Here is a 21,809-nt window from a genome sequence, read left to right as displayed (position 1 = left end):
GTTCTCATGGATATATATATATACCTCTCACCAGCACGCCAACACGACATTGAAAACTTGCGAGAACAGCGACCAACTGTTCGGAAGGGATCTTTCATACCAACTTTATCTTCCCCTCTTCCCAGACCGCCAGACCCCCGTCAAGACTGACTCTGTAAACTCTCGTTGGTATCATACCTGATGCCAACCAACAGAGCCCCCCCTGGGCTTGCCCCCCTGAAGAGCTTCTTGACCCATGCTACCGGTTGGGCATTGATCAATCATCCGGGGCATTGCAACACACCATTCTCCACCTGCAACGGCGAGATCTAGCTTCGTCGGGAATGTCGGTCCATTTCGGGGGGAACTTTGGTCCATGCGGGTTGGACCAACAATCGATTTTCGTCCCATGCCCCCTGCGTTGCTCATCCTGGTGTCTAGGTTGTATTACGTGCCGTCTCCGTCACTTCGACTCTGGGCATACACGGCTTCCTGGTAACCAGACGAGAACGGAAGACAAATCTTCCATTGAGGTCTCCTACTCAGAGTCCAATCTTGACCGCGAGGTAGTGAACGGCCACCTTGGTCGTCAAGGCCAGGATCCCCGTGGCCGGGATCTTGTCGTTGTCCGACCGCCTCTGCCAGCCGAGCTCAAACGGTAGTCGTTCGTTCTCTAGGAAACGACGGAAATCAGTCGAGTTGCCGCATCGTACATGCGACACGCGAAGAAGACTCACCAAAGAAGTACTCGACCCAGGCCCGGTTCGCGTTGCCGTCGTCGTAGTCCCCAAACAGGCCGAGGTACATGGCCGTCTGGCCCAGCGAGTTGGTGTGCCCGTCGAGAGGCAGGTTGAACTCCGGGTTGATCGCCTCGGCGCTCTTCTGCCGCGCGGCGAGCGCCTTGGCGGCGTCGCTGATGGAGATGGTGGCCGAGGGCCAGTACGACTTCGTCTCGTCGAAGATGGTCTGGTTGAAGGACCAGTTGTCGCCAAAGTAGATGTCCGCCCGGCTGAGGGAGGCGTCGTGCTCGATGAGGTCGTGCTTGTTGAGGTCGCTGAGGTGGAAGGTCGTCTTGTCCCCCGTCGACGAGGCCCCGACGGCCTTGTTGCCCTGCAGGCGGAAGAAGAGCTTGGCGTCCTCGCGCAGGTTGAGGCCGGCGTGCATGCCATCGATCAGGGCGTCGACGGAGATGTTTTGGCCGTTTCGTGGTAGGTAGCCGTGGTTGGCGAGACTGTTCAAGAGGGGGCACGGAGATCGACCTGTGGGGGGTGGTTAGTACCAAAGGAGGGGAAACCGATCTACCTCTGTCTGCGAGCGAGAGAGCAACTCACGATCATTGCTTCCGGGAGCCTGCCACACGTGTTGAGCATCCTGGGCGAGTGCCGGGGCAGCAAGGACGGCGAGAGCTAATACAGCGAGGCGCATCGTGAACTAAACTACCGAATGGAGGCAACGATTGACTGGCAGTTCAGAGTATTAGTTTGGACATAGAGGAGCAAGCGAACTGGTTCCAGAGGATCTGCAACACAACACAGCTGTCCACCGGGACACTCAGATCTAGATATGCTTTTCCCTGATCGGCGGACTGTCCGATGCGGACCGGGTAGCCATTTCCGTTTCGAGGATGAAAGGCCGGCCAAGTCCCCCCGGATCCCGGGCTCCCCGACAATAGGCTACACGGCTGTCGACGGAATGGGCGATGTGGGTGGATAGGACACCCCGTATTCTGGAAATTACGCCAACTCAAATTGAGTGAGCCGCCGCCAGTCTCGCCAAACACAGCCGGCGGATTACCAACGCCCTTGACTCGGGGCGAACCCACCACCTGCTGGATTTAGATGTTTAATCATCGTGTGCTCCGGTATATATGTCACAGCCCCGGACCGCTCAGGGTTCCGACGGGAACTTTGGTTGCTGCGACGGGTTAGAAATAGGGGTTTCCTCTCTATGATGCGGTCTCTCAAGTCCGTGGCTGGTGGAGAAGCAAACGGCCGGCTCATGCCAAGCACGGTAGGCGCAATCTATACTATCCTATTATAACCCACATCACCGCAGCGAATCGCAGTGTGCAGGGGTTGGGCTTGTTGTTCTGTGTCTATCTTTGACTTCCATGCATCACACACTCTCTGCGTCTTGTAGCCCGTTGTTGGCCTATAGATCCATCATTCGTTGCTTACCACCGCCGCGGACATGAAGAGGACAAGAATGAAAAGCGACCCAGCCCCAAGATGAAGCCGCCGAGCATGCCAAGGTCACTACCGACATGACGGTTACACTGCGGCAGGCATCCTGTACTCCCAGATAGGAGGCCGCCAATACTGATGTGGCCGTCCATCGCTCAGCCGTTGATAATCAACCCCACAATACTGCTGCCGTCGGCGTGTGAAGCCTAGAAACTTTCGTCAGAAAATCCGCATACAAAAGCAAAAGAGTCTCAGTGTTCAATGTTGCAAAGTTTCTTTCTGTGTCTATTACCAGACGATTTATTCCTCGAAGCCCAAGATGGAAGCACATCCCACTGTCTCAGCTGTTCGCAATCCAGTTTACAGTTGGAGTTTACAAGTGAAAACACTTGCCAAGTGGCCTCAAGAGTGTGGAATGGACCAACTGCCGACACGGCTTCCATGGGCTGGCGCAGCTCCAACTCCTCGGTAGAGGGGCGTAAGTGGGACCGGCGACATTCTCCTGAACCGGATTCCTGCCGGAACGGCCAGTCCAGCGGCACGACTCGATGCTGCTACCCCGTTCTTAAGAGCAGCCTACAGCCGAATGCCTGTCTATCCTTTGTCCTTCCGAACGTCAGACATCAGAAGCAGTGGGATAACCTGCTGTCTCACCTTGCCGGAAGATGTCTGGAGCTTGCGCTTGCTTCTATCACAAGTAGAATGCCGATCGGCAGCTGGAAGCTGTGATTTTTTTTCCGCCTGATCATGGAAAATTCCCGGCTAGAAAATAGATTCAAGGCCCATTTACTCTTTAAAACTTACCGTGGAAGTGTTGCTTTGCTTTTTTGTCTCCGTTGTAGTTGATTATTCTGACATGGCTAGTCCATCTCTCCTCAGCAAGGCAAACGATGTTATAGGACATCGTCTCGCGGGATGAACAGTTCGGGTACCCGTCTAGGCGGACTTTGTGCCCGTTTCGCTCACAGGATTTCGACGACGTGATGGACTAAACTTATCGCACTTGATCTATCCGAGCCATTCTATTTTGGTAAGCTACTGATTGACTAGGGCAAGTTCAAAGAGTCCAATGGGTTGTTTGCGCATACACTAACATACAGGCCCTTGGCTGGAATCAGCAAATAGTCCACCGGCCAGAAGTGTAAAGAATTCTGGCGTGTGATAATAGTACATGAAAGGTTTATAAATCTGCGGTCTAGGGCCATCGATATACATCGGGAGCGTGAAGACGCCCCTCTACCAGCCCACGAGCTCTACATTCCCTCCCAGATTTGTCCCAAGGCTTTTGTCTTGCTTGCGGACCTGGTTGACGATGATGTCCCCTTTCCCAGCCTCGGCGATCGGCCCGACTGATCCAACTTGAGCGGGTCGCGCTCAAGAAGGACGTCCATCATGACCCCGGTCTGAACCAGAGCCAAACAGCACGTCAGAAGACCACACAGCTGCGTGATGAAAAAGGAGTAGTCCGCGTGGACGGCGTAAACGGTGGGCATCGCGGCAAGAGACCATCCTGCGATGTAGCAAAACGGCAGTATCGGCAGGACGAAGATGCTCCGCCACCCGTTGAACCACTCCCGGTACCGGTACGTCGAGGCAATGCCCAGGAAGATGGCCGACACGTTGCAGAAGCCCCACCACCACGGGAACTTGGAGACCAGCACCAGCGGCTGGTGGCCGTAGTAGAGGTAAAGCCCGCCGTAGTTGAGCAGACACTCCTCCAGGACGAGGTCGAACAGGGCCGCGAGGCCCAAAAGGACCCAGAGGGTCTTGGTGGTCACCCCGCGCATCAGAGCGCCGAAGATGGTGCAGCCCAAGACCGCGCCAAAGGACCACCATATGATGCCGACGTAGACGTCGAACTCGCGCCCCAGGAAGGTGAACATGAGCTGCGACGGGTCGTGGGACTGGGCCCAGTAACAGTTGGCGAGGTAGTTGTCCACGGCCTCGGGGAGAATGCAGGTCGCCGCGCCGAGCGTCAGCGCCGTCGGGACAGTCGAGGACCAGCGTTTGCTTTCCCGGAGGGAGAGGAGGACGAAGGTGAGGATGAGGCCGAGGAGGACCGTCGAGGCGACGCGGACGTGGTCCGCATTGTGGGCGAAGGCGTCGTTGGGAGGGGCGACGGTGCGGAAGGTCTCGTCCAAGGTTACTTTGACTCGGGCATTCTGGGCCAGGGCAGACGGTAAAGTAGAGAGGAGTAGAGCTGCGGTGAGCAGTGGACGTCCGGAGGGTTTCTCCATGTCTTGCCTGATGTTGTGAGGAAATAAGAGGTGAGTTGTTTGTGACAAGCAGACAGACTCAAGAATCCAACCAACTCTTACACAGCTTGAGCAAAGACCGACTTTTATCTACGTCGATACTACTAGGACAACGTATGCGTACTCCAAATCCGGCAAGTCGCGGCCGACCATCAGAGGGTCGAACGGGGATCTGCATGTGAGAGCGGTCACTTCCTCTGCCCTCTCCCAACCACGATGATGAAACCATTTCCACACTTTTCGCCTCAGTCCATGGAATCAAACCGTCAGGCACGCAGAAACGACGCTCCATCGACGCAGTAGATTACTCATATCGCCGGGGCAGAGCGCGGAGTGGCCGGGAAAGGTTCTGGCATAGGGATCTACGCATCCCAACTTGACAGTTCGGGGCCGAGATTCACTCAGTAGCATGTTGTGTGGAGTAAAATAGGCGAAGAAGGGGGGAACTCGCGGAAAACACACGCGTTCTTGTTTCTGCATGGCATCCACCCAATGGGTGAGACGGGTTGCAAGGCTTGTGAGAGGAGCTGGGTTACAACCTCTCGCCGGCACTCGCACGTGGGTGGAGCTCTGTATTGCTTGTGTTTCTGGTCAATGAAGTCAACTAACTCTATAACGACGAACTTGCGGGTGAATGTATGGTTTTCAGGCCTGTGTGATGTTGCACAAGTGGGTTGTTAACTTTGGTAAATTCACGTCCAAGTAAGATGTACACGAAAACCCACTCTCCGCGACTTGATTTCATTTCATCCACATAAAGGTCGACTTTCCTTGCAGCGTTTCATAATGCAGACGTTGCTGGTGCACTCCTGTGCTGCGTGTTGCGTGACACCAGTCACCAACTTCGCGCTCTCACCACATCGAACAATCGCAACACAACCATCAACAGCTGCAATTTCTCCAAGTATTTCGCCGGCAATTGTTATTTATACAACTGCTTTGAACTCCGTTGTACCATCGCTAACCTCACCCGCTTCAACCCTAGCCTGCCGGGGATGCCTTAATCCTTGCGAACTTGGTGTGTTTAGGGCCTGTTCCGACTGGCTGGCGTTGCAGCTTCTATGAGTGCTTGCATACCATGCTTGGTAACTCACATGCCACAACTACTCCATCACACTAACAATACCATAACCACCTTGAGTTTCTCCAGCCTAGAGCCAATAGAAACTCCAACTTGACTCGTTGTCGTTTAACTAGGCTTGCGGTTGTCAAAGCGAGGTGTCCTCACTGAGGTTTCGGCGAACAAAAGCTGGTGATCGGCCGAGTGTGCTGTCAGAACCCCGAGCCTCGGTAGTCGTTACCGGATCGAGTAACCCGAGCCCGAGGACCAGTCGTGTTCCCTACCTTTTGCCGTGATATCTGCGCCATTACCCCAACGTTCTCTATCCGTCAAACTCCAGTTTCCTCCTCCTCCTCGGGATTCCATCCCGCAGTGGTAATCAAGCGCCGAAAGATGGTTACCAATACACAGAGCTCCCGCATCCACAAGTCATGCGATGCTTGCACCACGCGGAAAGTTCGCTGTGCCGGTAAGTCCAGCGCCCGCCCGCGACAACTCTGATAGATTATCCTGTGAGGCGCATTAGAGCTGACATGGTGGTTAAGGACCCTCTGCCTCGGGATCTTGCAGCAACTGCATAGTGAGTTGGTTTCCTGGCGCGCCCGGCGTTCATGTCTATCAGCCGCAGACTCACCGCCATGTCACTTTTGTTAGCGACGGAAGACTGAATGCGTCTTCGGGACGAGGAAGCTAGCCCGCAGGCCGAATGGTGAGTTGGTGTTCCGAAGCACCACCCCAAGTTGATTGCCATTCCCATCTCTTACGGCAATGTCCACAATAGTCCAAAAGCAGTTCAACCCTACTAAGAGCACCACCTCCGGTTCGGGCGGCACGCCTGACGCAACTCAACAGAGCTGCACCGTCTCGGTTTTGGATTTTGCCACGTCGCCGCCGCCCCGGCCGCCGGAGCCGAAGAACCGTAGTAGTGGCGGTCCCGCTGCCGAGCTTGACACCGGACATGCCGCGGAACGATACCGTATGCCGGAGCTACTCGTCGACCGCATCATCAACCGAGCTCGTAAAGCCCCCAGGCGATCCAGGCCTGTAACTGAGAGTATCAATTACGTCAGAGTAAGTCGCAACTCAAAAATGCCCCACGTCGACTTCCCTTCTTCTAACAGTTGCAAAAAAGGGAAACGGCATATTCGGTGAGCCAACAGACGACGCGGTCCACAACTTGCCAGTGGCCGGCCAGTCCTTTGGTTGCATGGCGAGACTCATTTCAGCCTGCTTACGATTCGTGTACCCATAGGCGGCACCAGCAACTTGACTTTCTTTTCCGAGAGCAGACTAAAGTCTCTTTCGCAATGTCTCGGCCACGATAGAGTCAATGACTTGGTGGCGCGAATCGCCAGTTCGGTTGAGGAACGGATACGGGCCGTGAAACAGGTCGGCTGCAACCTCTCTCGACCGGCCGATCGACCATCATGCCTCGACGACAAAACCCTTGTCGCCAAGTATATCCAACGCAAGACAATTTCTGTATACCCTCCTCCTTATGACAACCCACTCACCTGCAGGCTTTAGTGTACTTCCAACGAATCCATCCCCGGTTTCCGTTCCTGGATCGCGCAGCCTTCGAATCCGCCGCCGCCAACCAGGAAAAGCCCAACTCGGCGCCGAGGAGCAAGTCCTGGACCTGCCTCTACCACACGGTCCTCGCCCTGGGCTGCCAGTACGACGGCGGAGGCAGCTTCCAGCCCACCGAGGGAGAGTCCTGGAAGCTGTTCTCCATCGCCCTCGCCAACTTCACGGACCTGATGGTCCTGCCGGACACGGTGACGGCGTTTCAAGCGGTGACGGCGATGTTCATCTACTCTCTCGGCGTGGCCGGGATCGCGCTGGAGCACATTCTCATGTCCGAGGCCATACGAAGAGCCCAGAACCTGGCCGACGCCAAGTTCATCGGTCTCGCGGCGGATGCGTACAACAGGACCTTCTGGGTGCTGTACTCTCTGGAGAAGATCACAACCTTTCACCATGGAAGACCGTCAGTGAGTGTCTTCCCTCACTGCTCGAGGACGCGGGCCCTGAGGAAGGGGCCCATTTTGTGGCATCAAACTCGACAACTAATTACCTCAAGAAGGGCATCGTCGACTGTGACATAGCATGTCCGATCCCCCATACCCCCGACTCGTTCTTCTCTGGAGATTTTGACTGGTTTCTGTGCTTCGTCACCCACGCGCGCCTGCTGTCGCGAGCATGCACGTCTCTCTTCGCCGTCGGCGTGTCTCACTACCCTGGCGATTACTACCTGGACACAATCGAACAGCTGACAGTAGAGCTGGAGGACTGGAGAGTCTCACTGCCGGACAACGGTTTCAGGCCGGGCGGCCAGACAAAGGCTCACTCGATCGTAGATGACCAAGAGCGCACGCTGGCGCTAGCTACGCACTTCCTCTACTACAGCTTCCTCTTGACGATGACGAGAATGGCTCTGAGGCATCTCCCGTCCTCCGAAGCCCAGCCCGACTGTGCGCGGCGAGAGTCCGCAATGAAGACCGTTGAGCATTCCGCCAGCTCGCTGCTCGAACTTGTCCCCATCATAGACTTGGCGCCCTACACCCCGATATGGTACGTGCATTCGGCGCGCAACTCCTGATTCTTCTCTGACCAGGATCACGCCAGGATGATGGCCGGTATTCCCGTCATGGCCTTCTTCGTCCTGTTCGAACTCGTCATCCACAACCCCCGGCAGCAACAGACAGCAGCGAACCTGGCACTGCTCGACGTCATGAGCGCACACTGCAATCGGATGGATGTCATGTCAAACGGCGCCCTACCTGGCGATTTCATCGGAGAGTTCGCACACATCGCCCGAAGCTACGTAATCGAGGTCGACCGCCGAACCCCGACCGGCAACACGCCCCAGGCACCGTCGAACACGTTGCAGGCATCTTCCTTCTGCCCTCAGTGGTCGCTGCCAAACGTCGACAACTACGGGTTCGCGCCGCTTCAAGTACAGCCCGGCTTCTCAGACGTAAGATCTCGCACCAAGCACGATAATGGCAAGTCACTGTATGAGAGGACTAACTAAGCCCCCCCTTTCCTAGATGAGTCCGATCCCGGCGTCGCATCCGGCGGAATCTATGGACGCGGATGAAATGACGATGGCTGCGAGTCACCCTGCCGGAACCGACGTGATGAGCCTGTTTGGCGTTTGGATTCCGGAACTGGAGCCCATGTTTTATCAAGGCGTTCTGGGCCAATATGATGGAGGGTTCACAGGTGCTCAACAAGGCCTTGGTCCTACGCCGAGCCTCTCGTATGAGTACGACAACAACTCGTAGCGTTTTCATTCTTTCACGCTCGGTTGCGACATGATCGCCGCTATTGAAATGGTTTTCGATTAAACTTGCAGCCGAAAAGAGATCAGAGTAGGAGTTTGGTAGTATTCCATCTCAGTTGCACAAGCGTTCCGACATGCTTTACTCCGGTTTACTTTAATCCACCGCCAACAAAGCCTCGTCCATGTGCACAAGATCGGCCCTGGAAGAATTTGCCAAGTCGACTCACACTCGCTCCAACAGGACACAATGTCCGCCGTAGTTAAGACTTGTTTTCGACTTTGAGTATAAAACATGGACCTCTTGACAGCAAGCCCGTTTACTTGACGATGGCCGTGATCAAGGCAACTTCTTCCCTCTCTTCCTCCCCGTAAATCAAACAGACTTCATGGCTGAGCTGTACTTAGGGATGGAATGGGTTCGGTGAGGGACATCGGGCGCCGGCGAACTAAGGTCTCCGTCGATGGAAAAGTCTAAACTGCACCACGGCCACGTTGGTTTCAGATGAATCGGCTGATTGGGGAAGGGGGACAAGAAACGTCATGGTGTCCCAGGCCAAGAAGAGGATACCCCCCCCCCCTTCGGAACCATTCTCCAACCCTCTTCAGCCTCCTCCCTTGGCCCCATTTCCCCTCTTTTTTCATCCGAAACTCTCATAGGCACAACTTGCAAGAGTTAACCTTATTTCACTATCAGAATATGGTCTAGCGCACAATGTTTCCATCCTCCGGGATCGCGGCCCCGGTAGTTCTAGGCTGACGCTGACTGCAGGTCGATGAGCCGCCTGAGGGAACCTTTGCTAGGGAGAATCTTATTCCTGATCGGGCAAACTTTTTTGACGCCCGCGCGACCCTCTGACATGGTAACACCGTATCGCAGTGTGTACAGTATAAAATGGCAATGGCATTGAGCGCATAAGGGTGAAAATAGCCAACGTTTGCCAAGAAGTGATGGCCGGGTGGGATTCGCGCTCTTGGCGGACCCTAAATAGATTGTATGTCTAGACCGGCAGCTCTCTGAAGGAAATGTCAAGGGGATGTTCAGGAGTTGAACCGCTCGAAAGTATCTTGGGGGGGTACTTTTGGTAGACTCTGCAAGAAGAACGATTACAACCTGGGTAGACGGAACGGGACACGTCTGATTTCGGATACGCAAGACCTAGCTAGCCCATTGCGATTCTGGTAGGATTTTGTCCAACAGCAGTTGACTTATTCGTTGCTCCGCTCGTCTCTAGACTAAGTGCGCTTTCACACATTACATTAACCAAAAACCAGCAGTCGAGGGCACAAAACACCAAAGAGAAAAACACGACCGCAGCTCAGCCCGCTCGCACCCGTCAGCTAAATAATGTCATATCTCCGCAGGACAGCGAGGACAAGAGGCGGTATGCCACGCAAGTCGTTCTCGTCCGGGCCCAACCTCCTGAGCTCCATGTCCGACGTCCCCCGGAGCGCCGCCTCGACGGCCGTGTTCGCCTGAACCGTGTCGGAGGCGTTGATGTCCGCGAAGGCGGCCTCGGCGCTGGCGAAGTTGGTCATCGGGACGGCCTCGGCGGCATTGGGAACCGGCCCGGCCGCCGCCATCATCATGGCCATCTTGTCCCGATCGCCGACGCCGAGGGCCCTCGCCACGCCGGCGAGGAGGTTCGTGAGCTGCGGCACGGCCTTGGACGGGATTTTGATCTTCCCTCCGCGGCCCTCGTATTCTCCGATGGCCTGGGAGAAGTTGCTCTGGATCTGATCGCTCACCTGCGTCGCGATGGGCTGGAACTGCGGGTCCAGAGCCTTGGTGAACTGGCGGCGGGTCGGGTCAGTCTGGGGATCGAGGTGAAATTCCCGTGGCATGGCTTTCTGGGCTCTCCAAACTTACAGCACCACCCAAGTCACTGGCTTTATCCTTCTGAATGACAACGGAGTCTCGGATAAGGCTCCTGACGTCCAGGATTTTGAAGCCAGCCTTGTCGAACTCGCCGCGTTTGCTCTGGAGCTCGGTCAACAAGTTGTTGATGTCGGGTTGCAGACTGAGGAACCGGGTGCCGATTTCCGTCCTAGGTACGCGCACAAACGCAAACGACAGGGTCAGCACAGACACCTTCGATCGAGAACATAAGAGACCGCGGGGTAGGGCATCGTCTTACGATTCCTTTGCTGACAGGGTGTCCGTTGCCTCGGCCGACTCCGTCGTGCGGTCGATTGTCTCTCCAAGCGTGACGACCGCCTCGTTCACTTTCAGCAGACCCACGAGGCCCTTCAGGCTGCCGCCCTTGAAGGGCTCGAGCGTTTCCTTCGCCGAGGTGACCTTTTCTTGCAGAGTCCCGATTTGTTTCTGCAAAGCTTGCGAGCCGCCCATCACCGGTTCTTTGCCTTTGCCCTTGCCTTTGTCTTTGTCTTTGCCTCTGCCTCCTCTGCCTTTGTCCCTGCCGCCACGACCCAGCGCCTCCTCGGGCGGTATCACCAGTTGGGCGCTGATCACGACGAGGCATAGAAGCAGTGACAGGACGAGCAGGAACCGCATCTTGAATGATAGGATGAAATCGACGAGAGGATGAAAGGGACGAACACAATTTCCTAATTAGAAAGTTGTTTCGTTGAAAAGGTTGGTCAGGTACAGGTAGAACTAGAACGTCTCTTTTGGGGTTTGTGTAAGCGACGGAACCCACAGGGCGACTTCAGGATAGGACATCACGTAAATACTCTTGACCCCAGATTTTCACAAGCCGTGACACCGAGGCAGTGGACAACAACCATGAAGATGCTGAGCCGCTGAACAGGGCCAGGGGCAGATAGGCTAACCGCCCAGGCTGACCCCAACTGACGAAAGAGTCGCAATCGCAGAGTCGGGCGGCCTTGTGACGGGCCATCGAGACGAGACCCCTCCACGAGGCAGCCAAACCCCAAGTATTCCCCAGAAGCTCATGGGTCGGGCATATTGCTACGCGGGGTTCTGTACATCGTAAGTCGGCATAGAGTTTCTCGCCGGAGGCTCATCCCCCATGGGGAACTATGGGCTCTCCGCGAACAGGTGTTCAGATCCCTCCCCCCTCTTTGGAAGCAGAACCGACGGAGAGGGGACGGGCACCATCTCTCCCCCCCCCCCCCCCCCCCTCGGCCAATCAGACCGAGACTGATGGCGGGCAAATTCGCAAGGTATGCTTTTATGGTCGCCCTCTCCGGCAAGACTCTTCTCGGTCCAACAGCTCATCCTGGCACGCAAGTATTAGGAAAATTAGTATGACGAGGGAAGGTTGTGGAAAATTCGGGAGGATTGCTGGGAGTCGTGCTCTTTCGTCGACAGTCCATCCCCGTTTGGTGACAAGTACGAAGGGTCAGGCGATGTGTTTGGAATCGTTTTCGGTTGTGGAATCTTCTTGAAGAGGTCTCAGACATCTTCGTATTCTCTTCAGTTAAACGTCATCCAAGATGGGGCTGCCACCCCAATGATGGGAATAGCTTTTACGACGCATCAGCCGAAAGAGGGGAAACGGCGCACTCTGCTGATGTCTAGACCGCGGTCAAAGTTCACCCCGACGAGGGCTTGCGGAGACATTCACACATTGCTACTCGACGGAGAATGATTTGGAGAAGGGATGAGGTAGTAGACCGCAGATGACTGGCCACCACGTCCGCCTTCTCGGGTTCTCTTGGAGCCATCACACCCGCTTCACGGTCCCGACGGACCCCTTGGCCCAAGCTGACCATCCGATACAAACGCCGCAACACCAGATGAAGGCGGTTTGGCTTCGGGATCTCGCTTAACCAGCGAATCTCTCTTTCGTTTGATGATTTTCACTCTTGAGAGTGCGTGACTCAACGACGGGACTCGTCCCAATAAACCCGGGATGGCTACGGACAATACACCACCTGGCTAACCTGACTCCAAGCTCTTCTCAGGGGACGGTCTTCATTGATATGCGGTTCTTCATCATTTGTCATCGTTTGTCAGTACCCCACGCTGGAAACGTCAGACTGAGTACCGGCAGCCGCTGGACGGTCTCGCAGTCGGTTGTTTGACTTGTTCTCCGAGAAACTTTTTCACCAGAACCATCGCGTCAGAGACGTCGTGACTGACCCAGGCTCACAGGTCGGACCCGAAGATGGACGCTATCCAAATGAGGAATCTGTAGGAGAACTCTGTAAAGCCTATCCCTTTAAGCTCTTGTCTTGTAGGCCGACCTTTGCTAGAGTACCCTGACTACAGCGATTCGGGTTCCAGCCCGCTGTTTAAAGCGATCTCGAAAGTCAGTGCCACAGAGACAATCAAAAACGACTTAAAGAGCGGGAGAGACCCTGGCAGAGTTTAGGGCAGGCTGGACGCGGCTCTTCGAGCGAGCGGGGAGAAACGCCTTCTTGGTGCTCTGAAGCTCAAACGGGGGAGTAGAGTTTCGAGCAGAGGAAAGGATCTCATGGACGAGGTCGACAGCAGATATCGGTGTGGAATCTCCGTACTTCTTTTGCCTATTGGCTAACCTGATCAAGCCGTGGCTGCCTAGTGTCAACATGGGTCTTTCGTTGGCGCATCGTCTCCTTGTCATCCATCACTTGGCTCGGGACGAAACCCCTCTTTCCCAGCCTTTTGCCCTCCTATTTGACTTCGATCTCGGGATTTCTTCCTTCTGAAGGGAGAAGAGGTAGAAGAAAAAGAAGAAAGAAAGAAAACCCCGGAGGAGGGCTATCCATCGTGCGCCATGTCGATCAAGGAAACGTTTCCTCGGCCGGAAGATGGCCACTACCGGTGGCCCGGCCTCCGAGAAAATCGCGACAGGGATCTACAGGCGATGAACTGCTTGCGCGTGATTTCGGACAGCATGTCCGCCTGCGAACTGTCAAACATCGACTACGCTTCGGGGTCCTGGGGATACACTGGTGAGTCAACCCCGAAAACGTCGCCCTGGTCGGCCAGACCGCGCGGGCTTTCACGTTCTTGGGGGGGCGGGGACTGACTTTGCCCAGTGCTTCGCACGACATACTCCGATGAATCCGACAGGTTATGGCCGGCGGCGATGGACAGGCTGAAGCGTTGGGTGACGGAGTACTTTGTGCACTTGAACCGGCTGATTACGAACAAGCTCGACGGGACGTTGAATGACGAGGTTGCCCGTCGTTTCGTGCTCGAAGTTGTCGAGACGGAGGAGTTGAGGGGGCACGAGCTCTCAAGCAGGGAGCATGCCGAGTCGCTTGTTCACATCTTCGAAATATGGCGGCATGGCGCTACAGGGTCGACCGACTTCGATACTCGGGATAATCCTCGATTTTGCGATTTTCTGGTTATCGACGAGGACGCCCTCCGCTCCCTCGCGGCTCTGCCCGACGAGACGCCGCACCTGGGGCCCGTGTCCCGAACAGATAGACGTGTAGGGTCCTTCGTTGGCTTTTTTCACCCTATTGTCCGTGGCTGATATTGATGTTGGACCAAGGCCCGGATCGGTTCCTACATCGACTCATACGTCTGGCTCGTGGACTCGCGCGCCGTGAACCGCTATCAGGGCGTCGAGGACGGCGACAACTACGAGGGGTGGATGAGGCTGTGCTCCGAGGACATTTATTACGCTTGGTTCGAGAAGGCCGGGAGAAGTGCGAGCGACCACTGGACCTTTGAACAGCGTGAGATCCCGGAGGGATCGGGGATCAAGTGGTATCAAGCGCGATGAGTACAGCATCTCAACTGAATGTGTGCCGATACACAGACATGGACTGTCGGCGAGGCTTATATCAGTGTTGTGCAAGAATCTCTAAGGCGAGAGAGGCTTATGCATTGTATAACATACAGTCTTTAGACAATATAGTCCGTGTAGAGTCAAGGCCTAAAGAGCTTGACATTCACAAATGTGACTGAGAACTTGGTGCAAGAACGGGCCTTGAGAACTTCTGACACCTACAAACTGACACTTTCACAGGAGATTCTGTTCAAAAACCCGGGACATGGAGTGGTCAGAACGTATTGTATTTTGCTAACTTTTCTACAGCCAGACCAAACGTTCCCCGCCCTCCCGGGCTCTCGCTTCGCAGCGGTTTTGCCGCGGACTCGCTCACGCCTTGGGAGGCAGCACGGTCGGGACGGGGGGACGGGTCGTCGTCCGGGGCAGCTCGGGCACGACGGGCGTCGGGATGCAGGCGCAGGCGCTGCTGACCCTCTCGACGGGCTTCTTGTTGTTGTTCTCGACGCAGGCCTTGGACGCGTACTCGGGCAGCAGGCTCTCCTCGGTCCGCTGGCGGGTGGTGAAGTTGCCGCAGAACTCGACCGACTCCTCCAGGCGGCCGGGCACGCTGCTGGCGCGCAGGGCGCGCAGGCAGTTGTCGGCGTTGCAGACGGGCGCCTTGGGGCACTCTTTGGAGGTCATCTTGACGACGAAGCTGCCGCGCTCGATGGTGTGGACGAAGACGAAGCCGGACTTGAAGTTGGCGTAGGACGACCACGAGCCGGCGAACTGGACCTTGCCGCCGCCCTCCTCCTCGTCGTCCTCGGGGTAGATGTCGAAGAAGCCGGCCTCGCAGATGCCGGCGCCGGTCGGGTCCTTGGTGACGCTGGAGACGTCGAGCACGTTCAGGCCGTTGCCGTAGTTGGACTGGTACAGGTACCCGCCGACGATGTACTGGTTGTGGTCGATGGAGCGCGTCTTGCCGGCGTAGTAGCCCGTGTAGACGGGGTTCTCCAGGTCGCGGATGTCGAAGATGTGCGTCGTGGGCAGGCCCTGGGTCATGGGGCCGACCTTGGCGTCGCGCTCGTCGAACTCGTCGTCGAGGAAGAGGTACTCCTGCCAGGTCTCGTTGTTGACGACGCCCTGGTGGACGTACTCGGCGCCGGGGTAGTCGCTGATGGAGATGATGTTGGTGACGTTGCCGTTCTTGTCCGTGACGTCGTAGATGGTCAGCGTGTCCTCGTTGTAGCCGTAGCAGATGTCCCTGCCGTAGTAGCGGGCGTCGGGGCCGCGGTAGACGAGGCACTCGGCGTCGTGGACGTAGCCGTCACCGGCAGCGCAGCCGGGGCTCGTGACGTTGGTGGGGTCGCTGATGTCGAGGAAGATCAGACCGCCGCGGCAGGGCAGCTCGTCTCTGACGCGGATGGTGGCGTTCCCGCCGACGGAACCGCAGGCGATGGCGTAGTTGAGCTCCTGGTTGACGACGATGTTGTGCGTGCGGCCGACGGGGAGCTCGTCCCAGTGGCCGGTGAGGTCGGCCTGGGTGAAGTTCTTGGGGTTCGCCGGGTCAAGGTCGAGGACCTTCTTCATGTCGAAGAACTGGACGCCGTGCTTGATGGCCTCGGAGCCGATGACGACAATGTCTCCGACGATGCGGATCTCTCTCCAGTTCGAGCCGATGGAGTCGTACTGGGGGAGACGGCCGAGGTACACCAGCTTTCCCTCCTTGCTGATCTCGGCGAAGGCGGTGCCGTCGTACTGTCCAATGGCAACGAACTCTCTGCCATCAGCAGAGGTCCAACCCCACGACGAAGATCCTCGTCCGCCCCAGCTGCCAAGCTGCTCGTGGGACAAGAAGTGGTAGAGGTCAATCTTTTTTTTTGGACGGGGTTAGTCTCAACGGCCAACCAGCAAACGCAACAGGTGTATCATGAGGGCGTTATGTTACGTACGTTTCTGCACCGGAAGGTGTTGTTGGCATCGCCGGGGATGGCAGCAGCAAAGCCGTTGACACACGGAGTGTAGCCGAGCTCAGGGTAGCGGGCGCTGTCCATCAGACCGGCCTCGGACTCGGCCTCCCATTGAGCCTTTGAAAACCGTCAACAGAGCTGTTCAAAGCATCATGATCGTTGGGTGAAATTTCCCGTGCGAGAACGTACCATCTTGATGCCCATGATGCGGTGGTGAACCTCGCCAGAAGCGTACTCGGCCTTGGTGCCGGCGCCGGCTGCGCTGCTCAAGCCGATCATGGCAGAGCCCAGAAGGGCTGCGGAGTTGATTCGGACCATGATGACGGTGTTACTTGTGTCGTAGGCTCAGCAAAGAGTACCACGGCTTTGTCACACGAAACTGTCACTGAAGGGAAGAGGTGACTGCGAGTAGGACAGAGGGGGGCATCAGCTTCTCAAGCAAACACCACACCCGGATCTATAAGTACTCACCGACAAGTCTCCTTCGATCGTCATGCTTCCCTCCTCCATCCAATAACCAACTAGTAAGATGGCTTTTGTTTTCCCCCGCATAGCAGCCATGGCAAACGTTTGCTGTGGGGAATGCCACGACTTTCGTGATTCTAGGGAAGGCTGGCGAAATCCAGACGTCGATGCTAATATGTCCCTCCAGTGAGCCCCGAGGGAGAAAGGGAAGCTTCCAAGACGAGTGATGCTACCGTAAAAGCTTGGCCCATATCAAACTATTTGATAAGCAGTGCTTGGTACCATACGCCGGGAATCAAGCTGACCTTGGCGGCCTTGGCACCGCAGCACGCCGAGCATTGCAGAGCCTTCCCAACCAAGCCCAACGCGACTCGCCGCGCAACTAGTTTCCAAAGCTGTCTGCTTCTGGAAGGTGAGTACCGGCTTGGCTACTTACGTTATTAGGCAGGTGCGGGATAATATTGATATGTTGTTATTGACAAGCCCGAGGTCCTGGGTCAGCGGGGGGGAGGAGAATGCATTAGAGTTCTCCGGGTTGAGCGATTTCCGGGGTGGTAACCAAGCGGCCGCTGGGGGCTAGGCGGCTTTTACCTCAATGGGGAATGTGGATTGTCAGCTGCAGGCCCGTTGAATCCCATATCTCTATCAAAGATGACGCTGGAGCTTACGACTCGGGGGGGAGGTTGGTAATCGCAACTTGGCTAGGCGTCTCTTCCAGAGATGTCAACTATGCGAGGTTTTCATTCACAACCAATCAGAACTAAAGGATAACCGATTGGACTCTTGTAGCCGAGCCTTTGCCAATATCTCACTATCAAAAGCGGAATGGAACAGGTTCGGCCCATCATAACCATCTGGTGTCAGAGACGTCACACAGCCAGTGAGGTTTTCTTAGAATTAACTGCAGCTGTCGTCATTACGTTGTCATTTAACAAAAGGTACCAACTGTGTGTATGTACGTGTGTATGCTCAAGGCTGATGGACAGAGAAGGCCGTACAAGACACACTCTGTGACCTGATGTAGAGTGAAGCCTACACCAGCTCACCAGCTCAAAGCAAACTGCAATAATTCATTCCGTGCGTTGTTCTCAGCTTTCCAAGCTGACATTGTTCATAGGTTCCCTTTTTTGAGTTAAATATCAGCTCAGCTTTAGGTCTTCCTCAGTTACGGTTGCAGATCTTGCCAGGGCTGCTTTGATTTCTTGTTTTGATAGGACACACTACTCGTAGGCGACTTGATCACATTAAAGGAGGTTAAATGAAGTCTGAGCAAAACGAAGTTGGGCCGAAGCAAAGAGCCACTTCACGTCAAACCGGCAGAGCCTCACGCCATATTGATCGACGGAAGACGGATGCGAACTGTTACATTGGCGTTCCCCTGCAGAACGCGGAGCCTGCCCGCATTGCCCTTACATTAGTCTCTCTACTCAAGGGTTCCCTTATCCATGAGGAAAGGCTTAGCCCGAGCACGCGATCGAGTTTATATCGACTGGACCTAGAACGTTCCTGACTGGCCCCAAAACGCCTCCGCACTATGCGACCCGGAGCCTGCAACCATCTAGAAGAATTCCCCGCCATCCTGGCAGCTGGTGGTTTGCTTCTTTAACGTGGACTGGCCTGAACCACGTTGAGTCGTCCATAACCAATCTTGAGGGAATAGATGTGAGCCGAGTGGGTACCTCGACCTTGCTGCTGATATTTTGGTTGATGGAATCAGATGGGTGTCAACTGCAGCCAATGACAGAATACACTAAATCGTTAATCTCGATGGTTTGTTTATGGGATTATCTTTTTTATGAACACAAGTCCTCTGTCTTCTACGGCACATGGGGCTGTGAAGAGTCGGACACAGACTACAGTACATCCAAGATCATAGGGTCGGATGGCTCCATCAGGGATTACAATTTGTAGCTTACAGCTGTGAATTGGCTTTGTTGATGAATCAGACTTGGCTGTTACATGATGTGTAGCAGTATTGCCATCACTACGCTTGTCTATCTTTGATTTCGTCCCTGAGATGAAACGAAACATTGAACATAGGTTGCCTTAGTCAAGAATATTTCGTCATGAACAGCCCTCACGGGCGCCCTGGATTATTGGTGATAGGGTGCCAACCAAGTAAAATAATAGCAGATCATCCTTATAGTCCATTTTGTAGAACTAACAAGCCATAGAGTCGATGTTCATTGATAACCACTTACTTGGGAAACCAGTTTTCACCGCAACAGCAATAGCCAACTGAGTGCCTGGTGGTATATCTGCAACTGCGAGAAAGCAAAGCTTCCAGCATCCTGAAATACATTGTTTGCCGGTTTTGAGGACGAAGCGACACATTTTCCTCTTGTTCGTTAGTGACGCGAAAGTACTCATGGCCGTCCTGACGAACAGAAAAAAGTTGACTTATCCGAAACCTTTCCTAATCGCTCAGCAGACTTCAATAAATAACAAGACGAACACAGACTAGACGGGCGAGGATGAATCAGTTATCCGTCTACACCTCTTGATTTCAAGTCCATGTGATGTCACACCTCGCGCCAGGCAGTTTCATGCGGAACAGCCAACCCTGCGAATCATGAACCTCCCTGGCGATCCTTTGCAACCATGCGGTGGGCACGACGGGGAGCCAGTACTCGCACGTCTGGCTCCTCATAAGCTCCATCCCCGTAGCCCACGACCGTCGACCGCCCTCCCCGTCACCGGCGGCGAGCTGGGCGTGGGCCAGAGACACATGGATCACCGCCGCTGTGAACCCGCCCCCCGACCCGAGGGTGTGCATGCGCTGGACCTCCTCGAGCGCAGACTTCCACCGCAGCACAGCCCAGCCGCGGTCCGTCCCGGAGTGAGCGATGCGAGCGGCGGCGAGGAGCGCGCGCATGTGTAGTTGCTGGTCGTGCAGGTTGTCCGGCCTGGGAAGCGTGGCCCCCTCCAGCTCCTCGAGCGCCGACTCCGCCGCGCCCAGCTTTTCGAGTCCGATGTTGGCTTCCGCCGAGGCGAGCATCAGCCGTCGAAACTCGCGACGCAGGCTTTGAGAGTCGTTCATGTTGTCCAGCTCTGCGCGGACCATCTCGGCAGCAGCCGCACAATCCCCCATCTCGCAGTATGTGTCGGCGAGTCTGCCGACCAAGACGCGGCGCGTGCTGCCGCGTATCGGCTTGGTCGTGTCGAGGGACAGGATCTGCTCCAAGGAGTCCCTGGCCGCGCCAAAATCTCCGACCGACTGGAAGAACCGCGCCGCCGTGCTCTGGAGCCGGAACGTGACCTCGATGTCCAGGGCCGACAGCGGCTGGTCGGCCTTCCAGCCGTAGATGGATGACGGCACGTCGTTGTCGTAACACTTGATCTTGTTCTCCATCTGGGAAATGTGAAGGCGTCCCTGGAGCGCGTGGTCCCGGCGGGTGGTCGGACGGGGTCCACGCCAGGTGAAGTCGCGTATGTACGACTCCGATTTGGCGAAGTCTGCGTCGACGCGATGGAGGGTGCTGCGGAAGAGTGCAACGGAAGCGTGGAGATAATATGGCATTGACTTCCGCAGGAGTCCTTTGGCCTGCTCGACGGCAACACGACGTATAGCAACCGAATCTCTTTCCCCAAAGAAGAGAAGGGTCTCAAGGACTTGGACTCTGAGTGACGGTGGTATTTTGTGTCGTTTTGTGACTCTCTGCACTATCGGCCAAACAGCCTGTTTGAGCACAGGTGACCTGCAAAATAAAAGTGAGTGATGGTTGTTCAAACACATTTCGAGACGTAAACGAAGGCATACCAGTCTGTGTTGCCCTCGTAGCAGGGGGGGCAAACATAGCAAATGAGTTTCAAGGCTGTGTCTCCGAGCTCATCGGCCGTTCTAGGATGTAGGATGCGCGACAAAATCGACGCATAGTCGGGACAAAGAGACCACACAATGGTAGTGTCATCAAGGGCGCTTCTGATGATGTACGGGCTTTTCGCGGCGCGAGAAAGATGAATTTGATCAGACAGTATGTTGATGAGCTCCGATGGGAGACCAAACTCGGCAGCGGTGACGGTCTGGATCTCTCCATTGCTGTCCCATCTCCTCTGCGGCAAACGGACACTCTTCAGAAGCTTCTCTGGAATGTCAGAGCCGCCGAGTGCATGGAGGAGGAGTAATAGCTGGTCTGGGGCCGGCAGTATATCTGCGTACCCGGCAAAAAGATTCAGATACGAGGGTGGCAGCGTCGGATCTGAAACAATCATGAGCACTTTTACAACCATACTCAAGAACCAGAGCCTACTGACCAAGTAGTTGGCTTAATATGAGACGCTGCACAAGAGCTGTATAGTCTTCGTACCGAGGGGTGAGAGAAGCCAAATGATGGAATACCTCCTCATCGTCCAAGTTTAGGTATCTCTCGTAGCTGCTTGGCGTAAGTACATTTATCTGTCTTCCTCGGAAATATTCCACTAGGTACTAGACTAAGTCTCCTTACGTTGAGGATGGGATGTCCAGCGGAAGCCAGAGGATCGATCCGAGGCCACCGAGCTTCCGAGCGATCTGGAGATACTTGCTCCCACAGTTTCGAATGTCGGTATAGTTGTAGTTTTTATGAAATATTCCGGCGAGTTGAGGGGGCACTGAAGCTTGGGAGCTCAACTTGGACCGAAGGAATATCACAACGCACGCAAGTCGTCGACGCAGCTCGGTGCTGACACGGCCGTCTGAAGATACCCAAAACTCACCAACAGTATCGCCGAATAACTCGCGTATCCTGTTCACGGGCGCGATGTGGGCTGATGTCACAGACAACACCCTGCCTGTTCGCTCATTACGCGGTGTGACTCGATACCGGACATCGCGGGAGAGCGATTTTGACTGGGCCAGAAGACGACGCAGATCTTCCAGGTGGCAGTTTAGAGCAGGGATCAAGGCCCTGGCGCTGTCCTCGTCGTGTCCCTTGGCCAAGAGTTGAATCGAGCTGCAGATGCAGGTGGCATCCATTGCGCTGCGCGGGGGGGTTTC

At 55.4% G+C, this 21,809-nt stretch overlaps 7 protein-coding genes across 7 annotated transcripts; 2 read left to right on the top strand and 5 right to left on the bottom strand.

Moving 5' to 3' along the window:
- Positions 1–521: 521 nt before the first annotated feature.
- On the bottom strand, positions 522–1,404 carry CH63R_07919 (Chloroperoxidase-like protein; the record flags this gene model as incomplete). The annotated part of the gene is made up of 3 exons (XM_018302893.1): positions 522–652; positions 717–1,238; positions 1,311–1,404. 3 exons carry the CDS (start codon positions 1,402–1,404, stop codon positions 522–524), a joined length of 747 nt encoding a protein of 248 aa, XP_018157671.1.
- A 2,011-nt stretch (positions 1,405–3,415) lies between these two features.
- Positions 3,416–4,399, bottom strand: CH63R_07918 (membrane protein; the record flags this gene model as incomplete). Its single annotated transcript, XM_018302892.1, has 1 exon — positions 3,416–4,399. One exon carries the CDS (start codon positions 4,397–4,399, stop codon positions 3,416–3,418), a length of 984 nt encoding a protein of 327 aa, XP_018157670.1.
- A 2,576-nt stretch (positions 4,400–6,975) lies between these two features.
- CH63R_07917 (Fungal specific transcription factor domain containing protein) lies at positions 6,976–8,767 on the top strand (the record flags this gene model as incomplete). Its single annotated transcript, XM_018302891.1, has 3 exons — positions 6,976–8,051; positions 8,106–8,457; positions 8,531–8,767. The coding sequence occupies 3 exons, from the start codon at positions 6,976–6,978 to the stop codon at positions 8,765–8,767; spliced, it is 1,665 nt and encodes a 554-aa protein (XP_018157669.1).
- A 1,337-nt stretch (positions 8,768–10,104) lies between these two features.
- Positions 10,105–11,278, bottom strand: CH63R_07916 (Antigenic cell wall; the record flags this gene model as incomplete). The annotated part of the gene is made up of 3 exons (XM_018302890.1): positions 10,105–10,578; positions 10,634–10,811; positions 10,902–11,278. The coding sequence occupies 3 exons, from the start codon at positions 11,276–11,278 to the stop codon at positions 10,105–10,107; spliced, it is 1,029 nt and encodes a 342-aa protein (XP_018157668.1).
- Positions 11,279–13,448: 2,170 nt separating this feature from the next.
- On the top strand, positions 13,449–14,411 carry CH63R_07915 (uncharacterized protein; the record flags this gene model as incomplete). Its single annotated transcript, XM_018302889.1, has 3 exons — positions 13,449–13,626; positions 13,714–14,114; positions 14,178–14,411. The coding sequence occupies 3 exons, from the start codon at positions 13,449–13,451 to the stop codon at positions 14,409–14,411; spliced, it is 813 nt and encodes a 270-aa protein (XP_018157667.1).
- A 378-nt stretch (positions 14,412–14,789) lies between these two features.
- Positions 14,790–16,687, bottom strand: CH63R_07914 (Peptidase s41 family protein; the record flags this gene model as incomplete). The annotated part of the gene is made up of 3 exons (XM_018302888.1): positions 14,790–16,271; positions 16,352–16,486; positions 16,559–16,687. 3 exons carry the CDS (start codon positions 16,685–16,687, stop codon positions 14,790–14,792), a joined length of 1,746 nt encoding a protein of 581 aa, XP_018157666.1.
- A 2,653-nt stretch (positions 16,688–19,340) lies between these two features.
- On the bottom strand, positions 19,341–21,788 carry CH63R_07913 (ABC multidrug transporter; the record flags this gene model as incomplete). The annotated part of the gene is made up of 4 exons (XM_018302887.1): positions 19,341–20,532; positions 20,595–21,033; positions 21,089–21,207; positions 21,280–21,788. The coding sequence occupies 4 exons, from the start codon at positions 21,786–21,788 to the stop codon at positions 19,341–19,343; spliced, it is 2,259 nt and encodes a 752-aa protein (XP_018157665.1).
- Positions 21,789–21,809: the final 21 nt, after the last annotated feature.

Source organism: Colletotrichum higginsianum, chromosome 5 (genome assembly GCF_001672515.1).
Source record: "Colletotrichum higginsianum IMI 349063 chromosome 5, whole genome shotgun sequence".
NCBI lineage: Eukaryota > Fungi > Ascomycota > Sordariomycetes > Glomerellales > Glomerellaceae > Colletotrichum > Colletotrichum higginsianum.
The sequence above is the reverse complement of the archived record's forward strand: the minus strand, read 5'-3'. Positions and strand labels throughout refer to the sequence as shown.